The sequence below is a fragment of the Camelus dromedarius genome, chromosome 2 (genome assembly GCF_036321535.1).
Source record: "Camelus dromedarius isolate mCamDro1 chromosome 2, mCamDro1.pat, whole genome shotgun sequence".
NCBI lineage: Eukaryota > Metazoa > Chordata > Mammalia > Artiodactyla > Camelidae > Camelus > Camelus dromedarius.
The window spans coordinates 82,851,238-82,877,470 of record NC_087437.1 but is presented as its reverse complement, the minus strand read 5'-3'; the positions used below and the strand labels follow the sequence as shown (position 1 = coordinate 82,877,470).

Genomic DNA, 26,233 nt, shown 5'->3' with positions numbered 1-26,233 from the left:
AAGTATGTTGTTTTCTCTTGCTACTGCTTGGGTGTGGGTCTAACCAGCTGTAAGATTCTGTCAGGTGATAAGGCAGGTTCTGTGGCTGATGGGGACTGAAGGAAACTGCAGATCTACATAAGGGAATGATTATGATGATGGATGAAGTACTCTAAGGTGTGAAGAAAGGAAGGAGAGGACTTGAACAGGGACGGGAGAGAGAAAACGTGATGGGGCCACTGAGGTTGCACGGCTCCTAGGGTTTGAACCCAACCGTTAACTTCTTTTCTGGCGGGCGAAGGGTGTGGTGGAGTCACAGCATTGTGTGGGGTTGTAAAAAGCTTATGCCGAAGGCTGAGGCTTTCAAACACGCCTGCTTCCTTCCTGGAGCTTACTTGATTTTGTGTTTCTTTGATTTTTTTTTTCCTCTTCCTCACAGTCATAATTAATCATATGTAATTTCCATTGGATCTGTAAGAAATATTTAATCCAAAGAAAATCTTGAATTTTTGTGTTAACACGTTTAAGATCTATTTTGGTTTGGCCTTTAAAAACTTGGAATGCTAATACCCTTCTGTCAGACCTCTATTGTAGTATTTTTCAGGATATGTGTCCATGTGAAGGGCATGCCTGGTTTCTTCCTTTTTAGTTTTTTTTTTTTCATTTAAAAATCGAGATTGTGACTTTACTATGTATATACACCTGGAATCTTTATTTTCTAGTCAGATATGTAACATGACAATTTGTCATTGTAGTTGCTTGATTAAAGCAGTCCTTCCCTGGAGCTGATTATCAGCATTATAGACGAGAACTATTTTAAGGCTAATATACATGAAGCCTTTTACCTTGAGTCTATCCATTAGCGAATTACATTGTCTTTACGCTTCATACGTGGATTCAGCATTCTCAGACTTTGCTTTTTCCACAAAGAGCCTTGACTCGGTATATTTTTTAAAACCAAGGCAGCAGCAGCCTGTTCTTTCAGCCTCACCGTATACCTTCATTCAATAGTTGTCTCCTCCGCTAACACTGCAGTTAAGTTTTACTTGAAAGACTTCCTAAGGTTTCAACCCACAATTTTATATTCAGAGTTGGGGTTTAAGCCTTAGGGCATGATGTGGGTTTAAGTATTTCTGTTCTGATTTAATGTTCAGAAGTCCTTGTTTTTTGGGATGAGGGCACCCAAATATGCTTTGAAAACAAGTACCTTGTTTGAATTTAATTTTCATTTCCTCCCCAGAGACCCAAACACCCAACGACAGGCATTATTGCCATCACGTTGGCATTTCACATATGTCATGAAGTTCACCTTGCTGGTTTCAAGTACAACTTTTCTGACCTCAACAGTCCTCTGCACTACTATGGGAATGCCACCATGTCTTTGATGAATAAGGTAATATATATACACTTTGGTATAATCTTTGGAGTTGGGAAACTTACATTCTCCTGCCTCACCGTGTCATTTTACTGAGGGAGCAGGTTGAGAGGTTGATGGCTTGGTAGGGGGTGTACAGAGCTATCAAGTGCTGAAATCTGGACTCAAGTCCAAAATTCTTTCTACTACAGCAGTAGCTCCCAGTCTGCTGGCCTCAGTTGCTTGGGAGAATCTCATCAAACCTATACAGGGGCCGCGCTTTATCTTATATATGCTACCATATTTGCACTATTTGAATATATAGAAACCTGCTGTTTGAGGTAAGACATATTCACTTAAAATCATGTAGTTTTTCAGTTAAGTAAATGAGAAGGTCTATAACATTTTAACCCCATGAAAGAATCTTCATGGTCAGAAAAGTTGTGAACGTTTACACTATATCATTCTTCTCTTGAATAGGGATTAATGGTGGTAGAGTTGATCCGTAAGACTCATTTTAATTGACTAAATGGGAAGGGATTTCCTATTTATAACTGAGATTGGTGGCGCATCACAAGCAACAGGATTAAAATGTCATCTGTACATTTTTAATATTGAACTATGAACTATGAATGTACTTATGAAACAAAACCAGTCCCCTTAAATCATCATCTCCAAATACTATATAAGATGAATAAGTGGTATTAGGTTTAGAGCTTAACACTGTCAATTCTGGTTTCTAGAGTTATACTATAAATCAGTAGACCAGAAGATATGTGAGGGAGCCTCTTAATGTTGTTTAAGTGGAAAGAGTGGGCTTTAGGGAAAAGCCCACTGGCACAAGAATGAGCAAGTTAAAAATCAGAAAGGCAACAGGAAGTTACAAGTCCATGCCACTTGAGTTCTTCATTCAGCTTTTTAGAGGCCGCATATTCCATTGCTACTGCTGTAGTACCCTGAGATGGGGCTGGATGGCGATTTGACTGTATTTTTCCCCTTTAGAATGCGTATCACAACCTGACTGCAGAGCAGCTCTTCTTGAAGGACATTACAGAAAAGAACTTTGTAATCAACCTGACTCAAGATTGACCCTACAGACTCAGATGATGCTAACAGTATTAGTTTTATTTTTCTACTGCAATTTTTAGTTTATTTTTAAATATGTTGGATGTACTTGTCAAGAAATTATGTATATTAAATCTGTTGCTGCCTGGTGATTCATAACCACCGGCTTAATTTCTGTGAATATATTTAATTTATGAAAACCAAAACATGTTTAGTTATCAGGGAATTAAGTGTTCATTGCAGTGTGTTTTAAAAATAAGCTAGTTTTCTGAGGTGTTTTTAAACATCTTTTTTTCCATAGTTACTTCATCTTAGACTTTTGAAGGGATGTGACTCCCTAACAAGTAGGGGATTTAGTTTACCACAAACAAATTTTGAATAGAACATGACATTTGAGAGGTACATCTGGTTCCTATAAATTAGTGGGGAACTGGCCGGTGGCAGTTCTTGATTGGAACCACTTCAGGCCTTTACCTGGATGATTTAGTTTCTTTTTGTTCTACCTGAGGAATTCTAAACCAGACTTGGAGCAGGGATGGTTTGGGAAATCTAAGATCATACTGGCTTAATTAAGCATTTTTTCCCTACAATTAAGGTAAACTATGATTATGAGGAGTTCTTTAGTAGAATGAAGATGCCTTTTGTTTTTAAGTCAAAAGAAACTGGATAAGTAAGTAACCAAAGAATGCAATTACTTAAAAGTTTGGTGACTGCATTATTTTAGAAAAATAAAGTTTATACAAAGACGCTGAGCTTGGTAATAAGCTCAAGGAGAAAATTCTTACCTTTTTTTGCCTGGCTTAATTTATTCATTACATTTTGAAAGTTACTATTTGAAATATATTAGGGAAGACAAAGAAGACATGAATGAGTAAACCTTTAAGAAGAGTCAAGGTGCTTCTGGATTCAAATGGTACGTTCATGAAAAATCGATTATCCCCATGATTAAATTGCAACTTCAAAGGGAAAGCTTACCTAGAGTGCACCAGAGAAGACTCTTGGGGGATGCAAACGGGCCTTCTGACAAAAGTGGTGAGCTGGTCTCTCTTCATTTTAATGAATATAACCAAAGGCTGTATGGGGTGGGAGGTGGGGGTGAGGAGAACAAAAGTTATAAGAAGGACAGAATCAAGAGCTGTTCGAAGAGGAATGAGTGGAAACAATGAATTGGTAGCAACGAACATGCCTTTCTAAAGAGTGTATAAAGGGTGAAATTTTAGGTCATCAGAAACAGGAATAAGTGACATACTTGAAAGTTGTGTAAGGGGGAGAAAACTGGCAGTTGATTTAACCCAGACATTAAATATGAACTCTGTTAATACCAGCATCTGTTTGCACAGTACCAGTCTCACTTGCTTCTTCTGGTAACTTTGAGGTGGAAAAGGCACAGGTGTTCAGTCATCTCCCCATCATGCCGCACAGCCGTAGGCCGCAGCTTGGCTGCTGAAGTTGAGTCTGATGTAAAGTAATTCGGGCTTCAAAAAGGATGGTGCTGGCTACAGAAAGAGTCCAAGTCAAAAACCAATGGTGGCATTTTCAAATGTTACTGTAAGTATTATAATATTGGTGTTAAAATTGAGCATTTTGTACACTATGAGTAAAGGCTAGACCTCAAGGTAGTTTTATCAAAGCAAAAAAAAAACCCACCTGAGCAAGACACATATATACAATTTATTAAAAACACTTGAACACATTAGAGTCTCACTATTTATACCATCTAAATTCTAGCAACATATACAAATACTGGGTGACTACAGTACACGCCGAGGTAAGAAAAGTACATTCTGGGAGACACCACTGACACGCAAGCCGTTTTAATTTCTAATATGTTTTTCTACCTTTCCCAGTGCCAAAAAAAACAAACAGGAGGAGATGAGAAGAAACTAGTCACAAGTTGGATTAAATGAGGATAGGTGCCAAACTGACCTAAAAAATATTTTAATAATCATCCAACTCTTAGATTTTGCAGTGTAGGGACTTCAAGTTCAGAACTGAAAGGCAGAGCTAACAGGTAATTTTTTAAAGCAGAGCTTCACTGATTTCTCTTATGAGGGGGTTGAAAAGCTTTTACTGTCCCACCTCATCTATTCATACCATCTGACATGGTGTCTCTGTAACCCTCTTGCTCTCCAGGTGACAATGTGGAGCTGAGGGAAAGAAGTTCAAGCTTTATCACATTCCATAGAATTATGGCCACATTCATATTTAAACGAGCTCATTTTCTGCTCCCTCCTGTGGGTGGTGGGGGAGAGGGGCAAGAGTATATGGAACATCGTAATTTCAATTACTGTATAAATCCTCTACTTGAACCATTTCATCAGCAAATAAACCCATTGTTCAATGCAAAGTGCAAACAGTGAAACATGAAATTAAATAACTGGACTAGACTCTGCACACACAATAGGATCTATTTAGATTTACAGCTTTTAATAAAATATAAATCAGCATTCACTATATCTTTAACTGTGCTGGTTCCTAAGATCAAGTAACAGCGAAGTTGTGAGTTTATGAAAGGGCACATCTGCTGCACCACTGTCTTAAAATTTGCATTAACAGGAAAAAAAAAATTTAATCCAATAAGCCACAGTGACTTGTCTTTTATATGTTTCAATAAAAATTCAAGGGAATTTTGTAAAAAAAAAAAAAAAAAAAAGATTTTCACATTTTCAGTTGTTACTTGATTGTCTCCAAAACTGTATATATATATCAGACGTATTAACCTTAAAAGAAAAAAGCCCAAAAGTCCAATATGAAAACAAATGAACGAAAAGAAAAAGTACAAAACCTCAACAACCCTTTGTATCAGGCTCAGCTCTTCATTTAGAAAGTAAAATATGTAGTAATAGTAAAAACTAGGTATTTTATAAAAAATCATTGGTAAGTTCAAGGACAGCCCAGTGGCAATATATGAATCAAGTCTTAAAACATGCATTATTTGAGAAAACATTTGCTTTTCAAAAAAAGTTCCATGGGAAAACAACCAGGTGCACACAATTACACAAAATAGCATCTTTGGAAAAAATGAAATAGTTACTGAAATTACTTCTCTTAAAGCTTCAAACAGGCATATGATTTGTGAAAAAGTGTATTTTCTGTGTGCTAAGGATGAATTAAAAAATAAAACAATTGGTTTACTCTCTTCCCACCTGAAAGGGGATGATTGCATTAATACATGTGCTTTACACATTCATATCTGTTCTAATAAAAATTCAACATCTGTGCCTTTTGTTTCAAATATTTTGAAACAAAAATGTATATTGGTCTTTCAGTGAACAAAAATTATGCCTCAAAGTTTGCTGGAAGAAGAAGAGCAAATGAAAATAACATAATCATACAACAAAAAGGCAAGGAAATCAACAGTTCTGGTTTGAAGCAATGATTTACATACGATACTGATACATACATTCATGGAAACAAGCACAACAAACACTGTTCATCTTTAGTCAAATTTAGCAAATTCTGGCAGCATCATCTCGTGGCACAGGCTGAGACAATGACTAGAACCTGATGGGGAATGTTAAGTCTACAAACTAAGGTTTACAGATGAGGAGATATCAAACTTATATATTTTAATCATACGGTCAGCTTCTCATATCATCTTGCCAGTCTAAAGACTTTTAAAGATGATTTTTACACTACAGGCTAATAAATTGCAGGCAGTTTCTATTTCAGCCATCTAAAACTAGTTCTGGGAAAGTACTGACAAAGAAGTTGTCCAGAGGCATCAAAAACAAGAAGGAATTATCCCTTGCTAGGATGCTGTAACATCTGTTCCCTAGGTGTGATATGAAGGACCACTCACACCTTTCCCACACAGATGGCAGAATCACGCCACGCTGAAGAATACATGATGATTTGTATTATGTTGGATCTATAATCATTTACTGTGGAAAACAAATATTTCTTTATTTGACTAAAAATACCTTGAGATTCAAAGAAAACTCTGCATATATAAAAACAAAGAAGGTAAATTCAGGTTACTTACTTTTTTTGGAAGGTAGTTTATATGACTTCTGAGGAATGATTTTGCCTTTCACGTGATAAAATATAAGTGGGTCTTGTTTAGTATTGACTTAGAAGCCTCAACTTTTCACAACTCTGAGAAAAATTCCATTGCAAAAAAATTCGGCGGCCAGAGAATCTCCTTCATAGCTTTTTTAAAATTGTGAAGTTGTTCCTGTTTCCACGTGGCGACATTAGAGGATCTGAATTGAGGAGGCTAATAAGCAAGCTTCAACCACTGAAAATACTCAAGCATCTAGAAACATAAGAATGGGGCTGGCTACTGAGGGCCCTGGTGGAAGAAGTAGGGTAAGACCAGGTCACGTACCATGAAGTGTTAAAGCTCTTACGAGTGTCAAAAAGTGAAAGATCAGTCACACTGCGCATTACAGGTCAGTGTCCCAGCTACAGATCTTCCTCAGGAAAGATGGGTAAGTGTATACGATTGCAATGGAAACCGTGATTATAATCACTGATTATTACAAAGAAATCCAGAAAGCAATAATGGGAGAGGAGGAGATCATGACAATACCCACCTTTCACAAAGAGAGCAGAATTTCAAGCCATTAGACATTTTAAGAACAGTACCATGCGTTATTGCCAGTCAGGCTTACAGAGCCATCTCTCGAGTTCATCAATGTACCTGCAGCATTGGTAATAAATACTCTCAGTGATTTTTAATTTCTTTGAAGTGCATAGTAGGGAGCTTTTTCTGTATTAAAATAGTGTTTTACAGTAGTAACAAACAAGATCCTTGAAGTTTAATAGGCAAGCAGTTAACTGTGCCACAGTAACACTTCCAAAGCGAAACGGCAAGATTCGTAGTTCCTGTACCTCGGTCACCACATCCCCCAACCACATCCGTGACAGACATGTAATACATTCTATATAGCACTACCACGAATACAATTTTAAAAAAGGCCATGTGCTTTAAAATGATGCTTTGTGAAAAGCAGCATCACCTTCAAAGGATTTCTTTAAAAACATCACATTCACCATCCCTCCCCGCTCCAGGTACCTCCTGCGTGCTCTGCGGCACCTGGTACACCAGTTCGTCTGGGGCACTCGGACCCAGCTTCCCACCTTTTGGGGTATCATACTGGGCCTGGGCTGAGGAGCAGCTGTCAGTCCTGGAGAGAAGAGTGTTGTATGTCCCCACTAAAGGGGGAGGCTGGTTCCCTGCAGCTTTGAAAGTGGACGTTGACGGCAGAGCAACTGAGGCTGCTGGGTGCCCGGACATGTCCACGACGATGGGGGTGGCGTACTCGGGCCCAGTGACTGGGAGCGGCTCAGCATAGGCGTGGTACACTTCCTGTGCCGGGGAGCTGTACGGGTCCAGATCGGCATAGCCTGCTTCTTTTCCTTCTTCTGGCTTAAAGGTAGATCTCTGATGAAGCGTGCCAGCAATCCCTCCCACAAGTGGCTGTGCGTACTCTGTGGACATCGCAAAACAGAGACAACAGAAAAGTTCTCTCGTTAATGCAGGGGCCATGCAATTTCAGGTGGCAGCTGCAGGCTCACACCAAAAGCAAACACATCTTTATGGCACTTTTGTTATCAACAGAGACCTGTGGATTTTCCTGCAAGGACCAACTTCAAAAATTAAAATGAAAGATGTTATCTTGTATCTCATCGTACTAAGTTGATGTGCCAGAAAGCTTCATTCATGTAATTCTGCATAAAAAGCGTCTATATATGTGCTTCAGGTTGATAGAAAATATTTCATTATAAAATATTCCATTACTGGAATAATACTAGTTTCAGAAAATAAGTTCGTAAGATTTTCTTCCTTTTCAAGTATTAGCACCTGCTTAAAATAAGCACAGACTAGGTTAATAGGATAAATTCCGTAAGGCTCACTGTGTATTTCCTGCTCTCCTTTTAATGTCCTCAAACACCCAATAAAACCAAACTAAATTCCAGGGAAACAGGCAAAATTCCTGTAGTTTTTAAAAATGACGGCCTCAATTTTATGGATAGAACATCTAAGACAGAAATGACTCTCTCAACGTCTTTTTAGAAGTGGTTCTCCCTTTGGAAACTAGCTCACCTCTTATGCATGAAACAGATAAAAAGGTATCGTAAATCCCAAAGCCCTTTAGGGCAAGCCCAGCAGTGTCCTCCTGGGCCCCCGGTTACCTGCAGAGTCAGTCTGCAGCACTGTGGTGACCTCTCTCGGACTCAGATGATTGACTTCGCTGCTGCTGTAGCGAACTGGGGTTTCCTCATGTTCCACTGACTTGGCAGGGAGGAACTGCTTCATTCCTTTCCACCAGCCTTCATTGCGATCACAAGCAAAAGAGACTATTAAATAAAAAGCTCTGTCTGAAATGATTAACAGTATATTAAGGGAGAAATCCTGTTGCATTTAAGGCATTTCTGTAGCAAGTATCTATACAAACTAGCCTTTATGTTGAAGCTTTTTAAAATCGTCGTAAAATACACGTAACATAAAATTTCCCACCATAACCATTTTTAAGTAAACAATTCAGTGATATTAAGTACATTTACATTGTTTACAACCGTCACCACCATCCATCACTGTAACTCTTTTCATCCTGGAAAACGGAAACTCCACACCTATTAAACAGTAACTCCTGATTCTCTCCTCCAGCCCCTGGCAACTATGTTCTACTTTTTGTCTTTATAATTCTGACTACTCTAAGTACCTCGTATGAATGTACTCCTACAGTATCTGTCTTTTTGTGACTGGCTTATTTCACATAGCATAATGTCCTCAAGGTTCACCCACGCTGTAATATACAGCAGAATGTCCTTCCTTTTTAAGGCCTAATAATATCCCATTTTATGTACATACCACATCTTGCTTATCCATTTATTAGTTGGATACTTGGATTGCTTTCACATTTTAACTATTGTGAATAACACTGCTATGAACTTGGGTGTACAAATATCGCTTCAAGATTCTGCTTTCAATCCTTTCGGGCATACACCTAGAAGTGGAATTGCTGGATCATATGGTAATTCTATTTTTAAATTTTTGAGGAACTGCCAAAAAATTCTGTTTTCCACAGAAGCTATGCCATTTTACATTCCCACCAATAATGCACAAGGGTTCCAATTTCTCTACATCCTTGCCAAAACTGGTTTTGCTTTTTTATCCTCTACTGTGTTTCTCTGTTCTCTAATCTTTATTATTTCCTTTTTTTCCTGTAGCTCTGGTTTTAGTCTGTTCTTTTTCTAGTTCCTTAAGTTGTTCAAGCTTATTTTTTGCTTTGATAGAATATCCAGTGCAAAGCAGAACATGGTAGAAATCTCTATCAAAAGCATATACTGAAGCAAATCACTGCTGTTATATAGTGCAGCCAAATACAGTTTGTTGGAGCAGTGATTTTTAGTAAGTTTTTTTCAGAAACTTCTAAGACCAACCCTAGGGGTAGCAGCATGTGCCCCATCCCCACCACTGCTCTTCCCCAGTCACAGTGAACTCTTTTGGCTCCTAATGGTCATTCCAGGAGTGAGACTGGGAAGTGTGGGACCCGTAGAGGGCCCTGGTGTCACCTGCCACAATCTGCCACCCACCACACTGAGGAGGAATTCAGAAGATGACAGCTCCTCACAGCACTGTGGTAAACGCCCACAGCGCAGTGACATAGTGTGCCACCAGGACCGCAATCCTCTGCTTCTTAAAGTGTCCACACGTCCACTACACAGAAAGCAGGTATCCTCAAGATAGGTACATAGATTGGGACAAACCAGACAAGTTTTCCAGAAGAAAAAGAACAGTGTGTGTTATGACAAATCCTTACTTTCCATTTCATTACTTATTGACTAGAAGAAATTTTACAGAAAAGTAAAAATGATCAGGATAGAAGAGGAAGACCAGATTGTTTAACAGTGCTGGGGAGTTGCTGTGGGCGTGAAAAAGACTCTCCTCACTCACTGCTGCCACCTGGAGGGCAGGGGCGCCCCCTGGTGGAAAAGAGATGCAAAGCTGTGAATTACCTGCCCGGTCCCAGTAAGGTAAGTCATAGGTGCCTTCAGTTTTTTTCTTTCTGGAAAAATACAGGGGGAAAAATAAAGTCAGCAAATAAGAGTGTATTCACCCATAAGAAAGCTGTGAAATGGCAGGATAAACACCAGAGTTAAAAATTAGTCAAGAACACACATTTCTACTGGCTGGTCTACCTCTCTTTCATCTGACTTTCAAAGCTGACACTGCTGTGCTTTGTGAATTCTGGACTCTCAATAAATATGAAACAACTGTCTCCCGAGATAGTTACCTTGTTACCCAACTATTTCCCTCTGAAAAAAGACTAAATCTGTAGATAAAAATGCTGAATCAAATCAAAGACCCAACTCTGACAAATGGCTTATTGTGGGGAAATGAGATTACGGCTGTTTTGGTTCCAAATACAAATTTCACAAATCAGTTGATTCACAAAGTTCACAGAACAACAACAAAAATCCCACATTTTCTTCTGCATTGTTATTTTCAACTTTTTGTTTCTTCTAGGCCTTTTGCCCCATAGAAGTTTACGGTGTCACATACCCTTCACTGCACAGACATGATTCCTCCCCACGGCCCAGTGTAAGTCGAGGCTATCACTAACAGTGAGAACAGGATTCTCCAGGCCTGGGAGGCGAGGCCATGCGTGCAATAAAGGTTCTCCCCAGCCCGTTCCTTGGAATTCAAACCATCTCCTCTGGAGAAATTCCTGTTCCCTCCCCGACATTAAGAATTACTATCTACCAAGTGCCTTTTACAAAGAAAAAAAAGCACATGAAAGGTTGTTTTCTGATTCAAGAATGTAAATCTAATTAAAATGACACTTTGCAAGCTGAAGAGAAACAAATTGTTGCAGTTTACAAATGAGGATAAGACGGTCACATGATTTGCTCAAGATCACAAACATGGCTTTCTCAAAGAAGCCAAGCTACGTACTTTTCCTACTTGGAAACATGCTTCTCCAATGTAAAACTGTATTTTTATTGTTGATACTAAAAGCTTCTTCATTTTAAAGTCTGGCTGTACTTAAAATGTGATATTTCATTATTTCAAAGTAAGGTATAACATAAAAGTTGTGGAAGAGATGGTAGGTACTGAAGCTGTCCAAGGGTTGTACTATAAAGGATGTCACATTCTTAATCTCAAGTGACAAAGCTTCAGGTTACTTCACTATGTGTAAAGTACTCAGAACAGTGCTGGGTGGGCATGATTAGTTAAGGGTTCAATAAGCTGCAGCTGTTTTTTAAAAATTTTTTTTTCTCCTTGATATTTTCCACAGCCCTTTAATGACACCTCCTTTACTCCTTGTCACAAAGTCAGCAATTTCAACTACTCTGTTCTTAGACATAACTTTAGTCCTGCAGCTCAGACCTTTTCTCCTGACCAGGCTCATCCTCCATCTGCCTCTTTAGTCTGAATGTCCACAGGGCCCTTTAAACACCACCCCAAACTGATCCCAGGACTTGCCTCCTGCCTCCCTCTCAACAACTCTACTCCCCAGTCCCCACCCCACGACCCTGGGTGTTAACCACAGCGCCTGAGACCTGATCGACTGACTGATCAGAGGCAGCAGGTTAAGGGCCTGGGCTGTGAAGCCCCGTCCAAACCTCCTCTCTGCCATGTGCTGGCCAGGTGACCTCGGACAGGTTACTTATGTTCTATTAGTCTCACCTCTTCTGTAAAATGGGATTTGTAACAACACCTGCGTCACAGATTGTCTGGAGGGTTAAATGAGTTAAAACATGTAAGGCATTTAGAATCCCGAGTAAATCAGCACTTAATCTTACATAAAAATGAGCTGCTGCTGCTGTTCTCATCATTGCTATCGCTGCTGTCCAGTTCCCCGAGAGCACCGTGACCTCTCCCCCTGGGCTCTCCTAGAGCCCTTCCCTCCACCTTCCCCTACTGCCCTCACCCAAGCTGTTGGTTCTGCTCAGCCTCCTCAGCACCAGAAATCCAGGATCCTCCCGCGGAACACGCTGTGTGGCTGGCACTGTTCTGATGTGGGCTCTTTTGTGTTATGATTCCTACTCATTGCGTGTGACACTTACAGGATTTCCGCTATGTTAAGACATGTTAAGTAGTTCAAGATGGAGCCCAGTGGCCAACACGAACTTCCAGATTAGCTGTTTTGAACTGTCTGCTATCGGGCTGCCAGTGTCTTCGTGATAAACTAAGATTACTTTAGATCAGAAGTTTGATGGGCCATGTACGTCACTGGCACAGACAGAGCAAGTGATAGAGCCAAGACCTCCCACCTTCTCCTGCCCCTGAGTCGAGTGTCTTGAAGGCTCTTCACTGGAGGCCCCGATTCCACACCGCTGAGAGCTGTTCCAGACGGATGCTGCTGGGGCCCTGTCAGAACCGGGGGCGACTTCTCACTCACGAGACCCGGGCCAGACCAGAGGCCGTCGCTCATGCTGAAATGCCTCCTTCCTAACTTCTCCTTGGAGTGGATCGTCACCCCCACCTTTCCCTACTTTAACTAACCTGTGTTGTGTGCTAATTATATGAAGCAAACCAAGTGATTCATGAATTGAATACTGGCTACTGTTTTGTCTCCAATCTTGTGATTCTTACCAGCCCTGACGGCTCGCCCCTACAACAAACAGGTACCATGGTGGCTAGTTTTCTGCAATGTATCCTCTCCTATTCCAGAGACTCTGGGGTTCACCACTGAGCTCCCAGGACACAGCCAAATACTTGGCATGGAGTAGAAGCCCAAATATTTATTGAACGGCTCAACAAATGAAGCCCCTCCAAACCTGTCATTCCACCAGACTCCCTCCTGCCCTGTTATTTCAACTCATGACATCTCTCCCGCTCTAACTGCACAAGCCAGAATAACCCTAGATCTCCCACCTCTCTCAGCAAGTAGCCAGCCACGCACCCCACCGATGCCCCGGGCAGCTCTTCCCCTGCGTCCCTCTCCCTTTCCTAGAACTGCTGTTACATTCCTATATGGCCTTCGTCATCTCCTAACTCTTCCCTTCGCCTCTTCTAGTCTCTCTCTTCAATCCACCCTCCAAAACTCCTGCCACCACCTTTCTACAATCATCTGGTAATACCACTTGTCTGCTGAACACTGGTCAGTGACTCCCCATCTACGGAACGACGTCGAATCTCTCTCCCCTGAGGACCATCCTGACCTGGGTCTGGACTCTTGTCCACAGTTCGCTCTCAGTGCTCACCCACGGCCAAGTCCCCATGAGGACCCACTCATCTGCCTACAATCCACATCTCTGTGCCTTCGCCCAAGCCATCCCTCAGTCTAGCCATTCTCTGTCTTCCTCTTCCAGCCAAATCCAACTTCTCCTTTAAGGCAAAACATGCCACATATGAGGATTACTCTGTAAAAAAGATTTCAGGTAACTCTCATGGCCCTTGCACCTGTGGTCCCCAGCAGTCAATCCAGCTCAACATTGGAGATAAGAACCATGTCTCAGCCTTTCATTAAATGTCACTAAAGCACCAACTGTGTGTCTTCCTAATATGTATATCCTAGTGTGTAACATGGAATTTGATATAATAAAAGGTAGTACTAAGTAACTAACTGTGGAATTGAAGTTTTTTTTTATGGGAATAAAGGGGAAAAAGGTATATATTTTTGTTCTAATGAATATCTTAACTCATCCTCTCAAAAAAGTGAATTGTAGTTCATCTTCTATACTTGGTTTCTATTTCACACTGGAAACACCCTCTCTAGGACCAAGCAGGTGAACTAGTTTGTACTAACCTGTTTCTCCAATGCCAAGCACACACCAGTACAAGGATGAGAGTGGTGAGGACCATTACTAGCACAGGGACAAGGACTGCGGCCAAGGCTACATCTGAAAAAACAAACAAAAACCACACATTACAACCAAAGGCAGAAATCATTAAGGAAAAGAACAAAGATTAACCATACCATCATTCAAAGATTTTCTATCTAAAAAAAAAAAGCATAAACATACTTTATGCAATGAGATTGGGTTTGAAAAATATGGAGTGTTTCAGGCAGCTACTGCCAAGAGCAGACGGAAGAGCTAACCAGGGAAATGGAGAGACACCGGCTGGTCCTGAGGGCCCCACTGAAGGAGGATCTGGGTGTCACACTGGCACAAACCTGACCATGACATGACTTTTGCCAGCATCCCTCACAGCCTGGATATAGAAATGGAGAAAGGGGAAGTGCACATACGGTGATTCAGGCTAGAAAGCACTGAGAATTCTGAGAAGTAAATGGTGCTTTATCCCTAAAATAATCTGTGAAACTGGAGAGAGAAAAATCAGGTTCAGATTGATACAGTTGGAGTTAATCAGAGGCAATAAAGGATATTCTTAGGTCCAAAAAAATTAAAAGTCTATATACTACCATTCTAAAGAAAGGGAGACAGAGGTCTTTAATCAAAGAGATCTGTACGTTCTTTGTCATTATTTTAAAGCTTACAGGGATCCTAGTTCTGGAAGAAAATGCTTTAAGGACACTTTTAGTCTTGAGATTTTAAAATTGTATAGTCAGATTCTAAGATGAACAGCACTTTTAAATGACTATTCTTCCATCCGAGTACATGGTCTGGGATTCCACCCAAACACATACTTTCTGTAAAAGGACAGCTCTTTGTGGGATGCTGTAATTTCTTGTCTCTGTGGACTCGTGCTTCTCTTTGGTGTGGACAAGAAAAAAACATTACCTGCCATTTCAGTAATCAAGAATGTTGCCATCAAGTCATTAGCCACTATTCCCGCCCCTGACCCCGCCAGCCCACAGTGCACCCTGAGAGGATTCAGGATGGAGAAAAACAGGACACTGGCCCTAAATCGCTAAGATACACATCAGAGGAATCATTTCAATAAGCCCAGACTCTTGCATCTTCTCATACAAAGAAAAGCACTAAAATCATTAACTTGAGATGTCTGTGTTTATGATTAGCAGTCACCTTTTGATGTTTTGACTCCATATTTTCTTTTTATTGCTTTGTCCCGTTCCACCCCCCCACCCCCCGGCAAAAACTCCTATACATCCTGCTCCTTCCTCAACTCTTTGGAACAGTCTCTCAGAGCTACCTAAGAGGCTGTATCTCAGGCTGTACTTCTTGGTAAGGCCACCAAATAAAACATAATTCTCAATTTTTAGGTTGTGTGTGTGTGTGTTTTCATTTTTTTTAGTGGACACCAGGTTTTCCTGCAGCATGAGAAATAAATTGGTCCATATGGAAATGCTTTAGAAGACAGGAGAGAAACTGACATCTGGAAAGTTGGAGAAAGTTATCTGAATCAGACAACTTATCAGAAAATGAGAATGATGAACGTTCTATGTGATACAAGTTACTCTGACTCGCTTTCTCTTCTCTGCATTGCCTGAAAATTAGTGTCGACACTGAAATCAACTCCTCTGTGACGCTGATGCTTTTTATTCCTGGATTCAGCTGAAAAAAATTTTCAACTAGTAAAATCAAAGAGCTAGTATGTTTCATACGAATAACAAAATTTGAAAGCAAATTCTACTAAAACAATTATATTTATAATCTGAAAAAATAAACATTTTTAAAAGAGAGACCAAAGTTTTTTTTTTAATAAATACATTAACAAAGTACTTTCTTTAAAAGGTATTAATTTTCACCAAAACTTCTGTTTTTTTTTGCTTCTTTCCTTTTTTGTACCAAGTTCCCTATCCAGCAAATTAATATATGATCAGAAAAAGTCTGTTTCCTGCTATGGTTTCAGTTATTTCTAGAACATTATCTAACTTTGAAACTCCCTGTGGTTAGCTGCAGAGGGAAAAAAGTTGTAGGAGGAAGCCTGGAACACAGCACCCATCTCTCAACATGTAAAGAGCCATCTCACATGGCATCAGAGTACCACTCAGAGCAATGCAAACATTTTTTTCCATAAGGAAGGGAATCAAATTTTTTTGCTATACTTAGAGGGGGAAAAAAACAGAAGGTTTTAAAGCTGGAAAAGTTTCTGAAAACTTAGGTTAAAAACAAAATCCCCACTACGATGAACAGGTATTAATTTTCAGAGCTGCGTACCTTTGGTGACATTTGGAGTTACGGTAGTATTCTTGATTTCAGGAGTGGCAGTTGTTTGCTCTGTCTGTGCAGGAAATTCATTCCTACTTCGAGGTTGCAGTGGTTGAGTAAATTTGGGGGCACGACCTTGAAAAAAGTTTAAAAAATTCTTTATATTCTTTTACCTACACCCACTTGATTAAAATAGTTATATCATAATGCTTTTAAATATATTTATGGAAAATTATACCACAAGTCCAGGGAATATCAAATTCTCACGTTTAAAGCAGGCATACCTTTGGCTATTTTGGGAGGAGCTGTAGTGTTTCTGAGGTCATTGCTGTTCCGAGGAGGTGGAGGTTGAGTAAGTTTTGGAGAACGACCTTGAAAAATGGTTTAGAAAAGTTTATACATTTTGCTATAAAAATCATAGTTAAAAATAGTATTTTAAGTATCTTTAACACTTCCCAGAGTACTTGATTCTTCACAGTAATTTTAAATCTCAGAGAGAACTACATCAGAAGGATAAATAAATTCTACATTAAATGCACAAATATACTGGGATTTCTGGGTTTTTAAATGATTGTCTAAAAATAATCTTCTCTGGAAAGAGAGTAACAGGGAGGAGGATGACGCTGAATGGTAAAGCTATAAACATTTCATCACGATATGATTCCGTACTCATTCAATTCATTTAATAAATATCTTTGGAGGGCCCACTATGTGTTAGGCACAGTTTTGGGGGATACAACAGTAAACAAAGTACTAAAATATTATATAATTCTAAAGGACATTATTCCCATTTTAAATTTATTCAAAGTAAAAGGCACTTAGACTTAGGTTAGTGTTACAATCATCAGCACTTATGTGACACAAAGACTATATAAGATCTAATTAAAAACTCAGGCTTGAGACTAGATTTGGAAAACAGTCTCACTGCATTTTCTCAGCAGTGATGCTCTCTTCTTTCTTCCATCTGTAATTTTGGAAACCAGTTTGATACCTAATATGATATTCAATAGGGATAACTACTACTTTTTAAAAATCTCTTTAAGAAGATACTGTAACTAGAGGATAAACATTCAATTATTATTTTTTCTGAGAAGAGTACATTTTTAATTAATCCAGTGAAAATAACATGTCTTAAACCATACTGTTTACCTTTAGGAATAAACTGACATCCAAGCAGTTCCATTTTCATGGCAATTTTCTGCTGCCATTGGGTGGGATTCACTCTAATAAAACGTGCAATAATTGGTGGCAGAAAGTTATTACGCACATTCTGGTGATAATCTTTGTTTCCTTGAAATATCTTTAAAAAAAACAACAAAAAATTGGTACTTTACATCAACAGAGGCCAGGGCTAAAATGCTCCACTGAAACACGTTCATGATTTTTGCTCTGGGCCTTAAATGAGCTCTGCAAAGTATGACAATAGGCATTAATTTCTAAGAAAATAAATAAATCATAATTTGGAAAAACTAGTAAGAAGCTGCATATTCTTCACCAAAAATTTATAAAAGGAAAATACAGAATATAAAAATGATTTTAAGATGACTTAAACATAACGAAAGTGTTAACTTGGCAATTTGGGAAGAGGGTTCCAATTGTAGTGCACAGGATATTGCGTTAATAAATTAGTAATCTAGTCCTGTGGAATCATTAACTATTTAAATATATTAATTTTATTTTCAAAGTAAAGCATAATTGAACGTATGAGTTCTTAGAGGAAAAGTGGACTTTTTACTGTGTACTTTTCACACTTTTTCTCTCAACAAATAGACTGAAAGTGAACATGCGCTAATGAACACATAACCCCACCTACTGGATAAACTACATGAACACAGCTCCTATATTATCCATTTTCATTTCTTGTTGCTATTGAACCAGAAAAGTGACTCAGTTCACTGCCTAATTTAATCATCTTAACTAAACAGCCACAGGTGCAGTATATGAATATCTTTAAGTAAAAATATACTTCAAGTGAATACCTAATTCCCATGACCATTTCAAGCAAACAATAATAGTATCTCACACTGAAACAGGTCTTAACATTCATAAAGCATTCTCATATAATTAACTCAGATGCTCTTCATGACAACCCTACAAAACAGGCAGAAGCCAGAAAACTGCAGCTTATGGAATGGAAATGCACTGCACAGCCAGTCAATTTGGAGCAGTGATTTGAATGTGCCCTCTGACTTAAGCACAGGGCTCCACCAAGCAAACAAGAGCCCTCTTTGTCCCTTAAGGCCAAATCACCTAGGTAGTTTCTAAAGACCATTAATAGTCACCTGTCTAAAATCAAAGTGGCTTTTTATCAGTTAATGTGAGAACAAGAAAATGTTTAAGTCCTCAGTCAAATTGTTTCCAAAAATTATAGCTATTTTCTTCCTGGCTGATTCAAATGCCATTATGTTATAAACTTTTAAATGTGTAAAAAACTTCATTTTGTAAGAAGTTGGAAGTTACAACAATATCCAAACTAGTGAGCTTCCAGTATTTCCTCAGATATTATTCTGACATAAAATGAAGGCAATTATTTGCAGTCTATTATACTAGTGGAAGAGAAACAATACTAAGTATCATTTTAGGACATTAAAAACTATCCCTGAAATTTTACTCCATATTACAGTCTCATTTTCATAAAAATCTTACAGGAGAAAAATTTTATAAGAACTAAGTTAAAAAGATTTGCTGTATTTAACCTATGAGCATTTATTATGAACCTCCATGTAGTGGCGGGGATCACAAGGTGCCATGAAGGTAAAATGGAAACGAAGTCAAGGTTTCCACTCTCAAGGAATTTAAGTTTTATTGGATATTACCACACACAAATATGGCATAATATTAAAAAGCAATATTTAATGAGAACAACTTGTATATACATCCCCATTTCCTGAAAACAAAGCCAAAAGCTGCCTCAGTCTGTGTATGTGCTCATGCATGTGTGCACGCTTAGAAAGGGTATGAAAATGTACCACTTAGCCCTGAGCTGGGGGTAGATGAGAGAGCAGATAGATGAACATAACTGAGGCAAAATATTATTATTTCATCTAATTCAATGTAAGGATTTCCACGTTTACCTATGATAGACTAACAGGGACTGGATTCACCCTTCTGCCTTAAACATCTGAAAAACTGAATAAAATACAAGAAACAATGGTTTCCAGATACGGGACAGCAGGCACATAGGGCAATAATAATCCCAAGAGAATACAAACAAAAGAGGTGAACCCCTCTACTGCCCCAGTAGCGCCTGGAGAGAGCCTGGTGGTCTCAGTGAGTTGAGGAGAGTGCTCAGAGATAAGAGAATAAGGCAGCTAGAATCTGCAGGACAGAGTATGGGAGAGGCAAGAACTGTACAGACAGAGACTTCTATGATCTGTAGGGGTTTTCCCTTAAACAGCCAACCTATCTGTGGACAGGGAAAAAAGAAAAAAAAAAACAAAAACACAACACTGGAAAGAAGCCAGCAGAACAATTCTCAGAGTTATTCAGGGCCAGGCCAGCTCCTACTGCCAAAAGAGTGGAGAAACCTTCTAATACATGAAGCGTGGAGTTGAGTTCTTAGAACAGTATTGTCTCAGCAGAGGGGAAAAATCAGGACCAAAGCTGCTCAGGTCCTGCCTGAAAAAGCTATAATGAAAAGACTGAAACAATCAAATGATTCCCAAGCAACTTAACTGCATCTCAAAATAAAGCTAGAAAATATTTAAAGGAGGAATAGCAAAAAAAGAAATCTGACACCAAACAATATAAAGTTCACAATGTCTGGCCAATGAAAAATTACCTGGTATGTAAAAGGACCCATAATACCAATCGATATAAAAAGACTCGGATATGACACACTGATAGATAGATAAGTGCATTAAAAGGGTTAGTATATAACCAGGCGCTTTACAGGTAAAGAAAAGCTACATTAGGAGAGACATGGAAGAAATTTAAAAAATGCAAAACTGAAAATTTAGATGTGAAAAATATAATGTTGGAGATAAAAATACACTGGATAGGATTAACAGCACATTAGACATTGCAGAAGAATAGATTAGTGAACTTGAAGACAAAACAATAAAATTTTCCAAACTGGAACATGGAGAGAAAAAGATTGAAAAAAATAAATAAACAAGCACCAGTGAACTGGATACATCTTCAAGTTTCACAATATTCATGTAATTAGAATCGAGGAGGCAATGTATTTCAAGAAGAAATGGTCTACAATTTTCTAAATCGGATACAAATTATAACCCACAGATCCAAGAAGTTCAAAGAAGCCCAAGAAGAAGAAACAGGAAGACAACTATACAAAGGTACATCATAATCTAACTACTTACAATAAATGATAAAAAGAAAATCTCAAAAGTAGCCAAGAGAAAGAAAAGACACATTACACACTGAGGAACAAAGGTAAGAATCATAGCAGAATTCTTGCTGAAAACAATGCAAACCAGAAAGCAATGGACCAGGATATTCAACGTATTCAAAGAAAAAACTGTCAACTTAGAATTCTATACCTAGTGAAATGACCTTCCAAAAAGGAAACAAAAAAAGGTTTTCAGAAATATAATTCAATGTTGTTAGATGTTTTTATAATAAGCATGGATAACACTTATAATTTCAAAAAAACTATATTCTGCCAAGTATGCCAAGTGTTATTAAACAAATAAATACGGATGTGCCAATAGTAAAAAGCAGTCAAGTTTGTGGGATTCAGCAGAAGCAAGTTAGTATAGAGACAATGCTGTTATCTGCCTCACAGGTAAAGTCTCACCAAAGAAGAAGTTTGTGTGATAGTAAGCAGAAGAGAGGAAAGCAGCCCCTGAATAACAGCATGAGAGAGCTTAGATCCATATGAAAAATTAAAGGGAGCCCCTGGGGTTTTCTGAACAGAGAGATGAGAAAAGTGGTAACTGAAAATATATTAGCAAATCATATAGAGAGAGAGAGCTGATGGTATCGTATAACTGGAACAAAACTCATAGGGAGGTTTCATTGAAAACAATGTGCTCATGGTTTCAATTCTAGACGAGAGGCATCCACCTTCCTTGGGGACAGGGACTCCCGCAGTTACAGGCCTTGTGGTGGGTGGATCAAGGGCCAGGAGGCCGGGCAAAAGTACTAGCACCCAGCTGAGAGCCACCTCTGCTTACTCTCGCTCCGCCCCTTATCTGTCCTGGCACACCCCAGCACTGTCATTATTTGCTAACTAAAACAATGGTTCATAATCACAGAAGTTAAGAAAATTCTTCAGGTAGAAAAATTTGCTGTTTTCTAAGACAAAAGCTGGTGAGGTGATCCTGAAATGACCTTTCAGGCCTATAACATCCCATAATTTAATGCCCTTGTGCCTTTAGCTCTTTTGTCTTTTGTCCCCCACTTGCCTACAGAGTAGAAATCTGGGAACAAATTAGATTCTCTATTATTCTGTGGAGTGATAAGAAAAGCTTTTTAAAGACAAGAAATTAAAGTTTCTTTTCAGAATTTCTTCATAAAGTATTTAAGCAACTGAATTAAAAATGTAGTGGACAAACACCAGGAAAGTGCTCAACTTTACAGTCATTCAAAAGGGACCTAGTAGCACTGAGAATTTCCTAACCATAGACAGAAGGGTAAGGCCACTAACACTACCTAAAATAACCAGAAGAGGGCAGAGTAAGATCAAATGATATCTAATTTTTATATCACACAGGAAGAGCCTCTGTGACTTCTGGCAAAGGCCCATTAAAAAAAAAAAAAAAAAGTTCTTTAAAAATACTTTGGTAATCATTTTACCTTATCCTGCTCCACACCAGGCTCTCTGTACACAGTCCATCTCTGCCCATCATCACTGTAGAGAATTTTGTAGGCTGACACGTAGTAATTGTGCTCCACCATGGTGGAGCCAGTGGTTACAATGCCTGGGAATGGAGAGTTCCTTCATTAGTGCTCACAGTCTGGTCCTCATTTTTGTTCATCACCAAAGCATAAACACCTAGTATGCAGTGTGCCAACATTTCTGTCTATGGCACACTACCATTCCTAAGTGCAAGGTTCCACACCATGATAGTAACTAAATCTTTGGCTTTGTTGGCTTGCAGAGACAGAAGAATTATGGGCGCACACAAGGAAAGCTTATGGCAGCCTGTGTGTATGTCACTGCAAAATATATTTCACCGACTGAGTAAGAATGACTTCCTGGGAATGAATAGATGAAAGATGATTACTGGCATTATTTTTGGTACCAAAGCAAAATAAATCTTTAACAAAATTATCTAAACTAATCCTAAACAATTACTCTGACCATTTGTTAAGCTGTTCTACATAAACTTATACTTGCACACATGGAATATTATTTGTCGCACTTAAAATGGAGTCCTTGAAAGTAAATTTCTCTTAATAACTGTAAAAGATAGTTATTTCAGATGTTTCAAGATTACCTTACTGAAAAACTACCTCAAAAGAATCTTATTACAATGAAAAAGAAAAGCTTTTACCAACTCCTCTCCTTCGCCATGCTTTGTAAGACCCTTTTCAGTAATATTAACACCAGTAAAGAAAATGTAAAACCACAGAATTAAATTTGCAGTGACTTAATTTTCTTTAAAATTCTTAGAGGTCACCAGGTTTCCAAATGAAATCACTATTATAAACCATCTAGAAAATAATGTCTCTTAACCTGTGATCTTCTTTTCCTTGTTCAGATCTATTTGTAACCACTGATACTCATCAGTGGCAAAAGCAGCCCAAGGAGGTCCAGGTTTTTTCAGCCTGGCCTTTTCAGGTTTCCAGCTGTTCTCCTGCCCCGTGTGGTCCGTCCACTCCAGCACAGATGAGGCCGTTATTTGAGGATTGGCAATCACGCCGGATTCCATCCCCAGTGTTCCATAACAACCTGAAACAGAAGAAAATAAACTGGCTTCCAGATGTAAACCCAAAATCCATAAACACTTGTTCATTGGAAACTCTGTATTGTACCTTTAATTAACATACACTATGCTAACAGCATACTGTAATAGAGGATTTCAAAAGCAGGCAAATGCTTCCTGCGTCTGTATCTCTGTGTCTCATCAGGGAACATACAGACATATTTATTCACAACAATGACCATTAGTTTAATGGCAACACATTACCCCCTCCCTGGGATACTCGCCCCACTTCAGTGGGCAACTCACGCCTCTCCCTCCCTCGGGGGTTTGCTCAGATGTCATATTCTCCATGAAGCCTGCCCTAACCCCACTTTAAACTTCAAACCAGTCCCTCCTGCAATGCCTGTCCTCTCTCCTTGCCTTATTTTTCTACATCTTTTATACTATTATAAACAGCACATTATAAACATTCATTTACTTATCCAATGTTTATTGTCAATCTCTCACTACCCAAATGTAAGCTCCAGGAAAGCAGAATTTTATTTATTCTGCTAACTTTTGTTTCACTAGCAGCAGAACAGTGCCTGCCTAATAGACTGAAAAAAGGCACTCAATATCTGTTCTGTTGAATGAGTTAATTACTTCAGACATTCTCTAAGAAACTTCCTTGCTTTCATGATCACATCCCTAGTAATATAAAACCTCTGGTTTATTACATTAAGTACCTATCTAACCTCTTCACTGAGTTATTGTGATGACCAAATGAGAAAGTACAACAACAAAAAAACAGCCCAGCAATTGGCAACATGCCTGGCGCACAATATTCAAAAAAATATTGGCTACTATACAAATTATAATAAGGTATAAAGTCCATGAGAAGCTTACCACTTGTTTTAAATGTAAAAAGACTTGTAGATAAGTGTCCCCTGAAAGAGAGAAAGGGTTTTTTTGGTTACACTCATATAACACATGACTGCCTCCAATTTGTCTTTTACCAAAAACTTCTTTTGTTTATTTCACTGTATAAAGAACTAAGAATAGTCTATGGCTACATATTAGACAACTGATATATTGTTCTTAGCATAAAAAAAAAAAAAAGTCTCATTTCTAACCAAGCAGAGTAACTTCTAACTCAGCATAAACAATTTTCTCTACAAGCATCCAGTGCCTAGCTTCATACATGATTATGCAAGTGCATCCATGTAACTGTAATATGTACTAATATTACTTCTTCTTCATGAAATAAACTGATCCTTAAAATGTTTCTGTGGCAACTGCTTTTGGTGGAATAATTCTCAGAGAAAGAGGCTCAAGTTTCCCAGGACAAACAGAAGAAAAGCTGGCTATTAATAAGAGACTTCATTTGTTGCAAGACATCAGTCTGTCTATGAACAAGTTTCGTGTTACATCGGAGCACTGCATTTGGATTTCAAAGTCACTGGCAGAAGAGGTGCTTCCGGAGAATGCAGGGGTGGGACGAGTGATTAGTTCCCCATAAGGAGGTTAAAGGACACCGAGGAACTTTGAGGGATAAAACCATCCATACTCCTGCTCCTGCCTTTAGCACAACATTCAAACCATTATAAGTGGATGCAACCTATCCGGTTTTTTTTAAAAGTATGCAAGAAAGAACTCATGAAAAAAAAAATCTTTCTAAAGGTAGAATAGTGGAAAGGAGTGAAATGATCTGCATAAAATCATCTAGAAGAAACCAGAAATTAAAGTAGCCGACTCTATACCAGGGGTGGGCAAATGACAGCCCCAGGCATGGCCTATTCTGTATGACCAGGGAGCTCAGAATGCTTTTTACATGGTTAAAAAGTTGTAAATAAAATGACAGAGAGTCAATGACAGGTATGTGGCCCATAAAGCCTAAAATATCGTTAGCTGGCCCTCTACAAAAAGTCTGCTGCCTCCTGCTTTGCACTGTCCTGAGTACGGCTCACGCTCCTGGCTTCTGAACTGGTCTAGAACTGAAGAGAAGGTGGTTTCAATTAGGCCCAGGTCCTGTCTGCAGGACCGAGCCTACTTCAGATGCAAGATCTGCAGAAATGGATCAATGTGTAAAACTTCCATTTAATGTTTCCACTTCTCCTGCTTTTGATGCCTAGTCTATGTTTTGTAAAATAGTAGAACATCATAAACACCACAAAAATACATGCTTATAATATTCTCTTGGGATGAGAGGGAGTCGTAATAATACTATCTCTGATTAATGCCAACATTTGATTACATTTGATTTATAGTCAAAGCATTCCAGTTACCCTAATCCATCCTGGGTCACAGAGGCTACGAGGAACACAGTAGTTATGCCTCCTGATCTTTAAAATGAAGTCAGGGTTTGGCAATAAACTTCCAGCCTTGCTCCAGGCTCTTTCAACACTTAGAAAAGGAGAAGCAAATAAATCACTCTTCCACACGACCACCTACCTTTCTGATGGAGAAAAGCTGAGGTCGGATGACCCTGCCTGTGCTCTTGCAGACATTCAGACACCAAGCACACACAGTGAGAGTCCTTACCGCAAACACATTACTTCACAGACACCACTGACATTGATGTTGCTGAGCCCTAATTCGTCCCTACCCCACCTCTGTGCAACGTGCTTGTTACAAACAGCACATAGACTTACACCACAGACGTGACGTTGTTAGCCAGGGAGCTTTCATAGTACGGGATGCCTTTGCTGATTACGACGCTGATTTGGCCACCCAAAACATTTGACACTACTCCTGCATGCACACCAGCCATGCACAACGGCGAGGACTTGAGGAGGGAAAAAGGAAAGATTGGTTTTAAAATTTCTTTTGATGATTCAGAAATACAGCACTTATACTTCCTCTAGAAATAACTGATCTGGCCAGCTTTCTTAGTAAACATGAGATTACTGATGCCATAACATAGAACAGATATTTTAACAGAAGATAAAGAATAAAACATCGCATACTACTAAAAAGAAGTAATTCCTAGAGAATAAAAATCAAGATATACAATAGGTTACACACCTATCTATGATGGAGTTAAAAA

At 38.9% G+C, this 26,233-nt stretch overlaps 2 protein-coding genes across 18 annotated transcripts in view; one reads left to right on the top strand and one right to left on the bottom strand.

Annotated features, from left to right (window-relative positions):
• ST3GAL6 (ST3 beta-galactoside alpha-2,3-sialyltransferase 6) overlaps window positions 1-13,919 on the top strand; it is a 75,507-nt gene extending 61,588 nt beyond the window's left edge. For 10 of the 15 annotated variants that reach the window (XM_064496117.1, XM_064496114.1, XM_064496116.1 and 7 more), the window contains 3 exons: window positions 1,220-1,372; window positions 2,336-3,946; window positions 4,246-13,919. In XM_064496117.1, coding sequence (XP_064352187.1) covers window positions 1,220-1,372; window positions 2,336-2,422 — 240 coding nt within the window. In that variant the 3' untranslated portion in view covers window positions 2,423-3,946; window positions 4,246-13,919. The remainder of the gene's footprint in view (window positions 1-1,219; window positions 1,373-2,335; window positions 3,947-4,245) is intronic. The other 5 variants (XM_064496107.1, XM_064496104.1, XM_064496108.1 and 2 more) reach the window with 5 other exon arrangements.
• DCBLD2 (discoidin, CUB and LCCL domain containing 2) overlaps window positions 4,047-26,233 on the bottom strand; it is a 136,664-nt gene continuing 114,477 nt past the window's right edge. For 2 of the 3 annotated variants that reach the window (XM_031457123.2, XM_031457109.2), the window contains exons 6-16: window positions 25,839-25,972; window positions 24,094-24,134; window positions 23,019-23,234; window positions 22,136-22,260; window positions 17,525-17,675; window positions 16,660-16,746; window positions 16,385-16,510; window positions 14,107-14,200; window positions 10,367-10,416; window positions 8,540-8,704; window positions 4,047-7,834 (exon numbers count right to left, since the gene is read on the bottom strand). In XM_031457123.2, the coding sequence (XP_031312983.1) occupies window positions 7,365-7,834; window positions 8,540-8,704; window positions 10,367-10,416; window positions 14,107-14,200; window positions 16,385-16,510; window positions 16,660-16,746; window positions 17,525-17,675; window positions 22,136-22,260; window positions 23,019-23,234; window positions 24,094-24,134; window positions 25,839-25,972 (1,659 nt within the window). In that variant the 3' untranslated portion in view covers window positions 4,047-7,364. The remainder of the gene's footprint in view (window positions 7,835-8,539; window positions 8,705-10,366; window positions 10,417-14,106; window positions 14,201-16,384; window positions 16,511-16,659; window positions 16,747-17,524; window positions 17,676-22,135; window positions 22,261-23,018; window positions 23,235-24,093; window positions 24,135-25,838; window positions 25,973-26,233) is intronic. The other variant, XM_010978483.3, reaches the window with a different exon arrangement.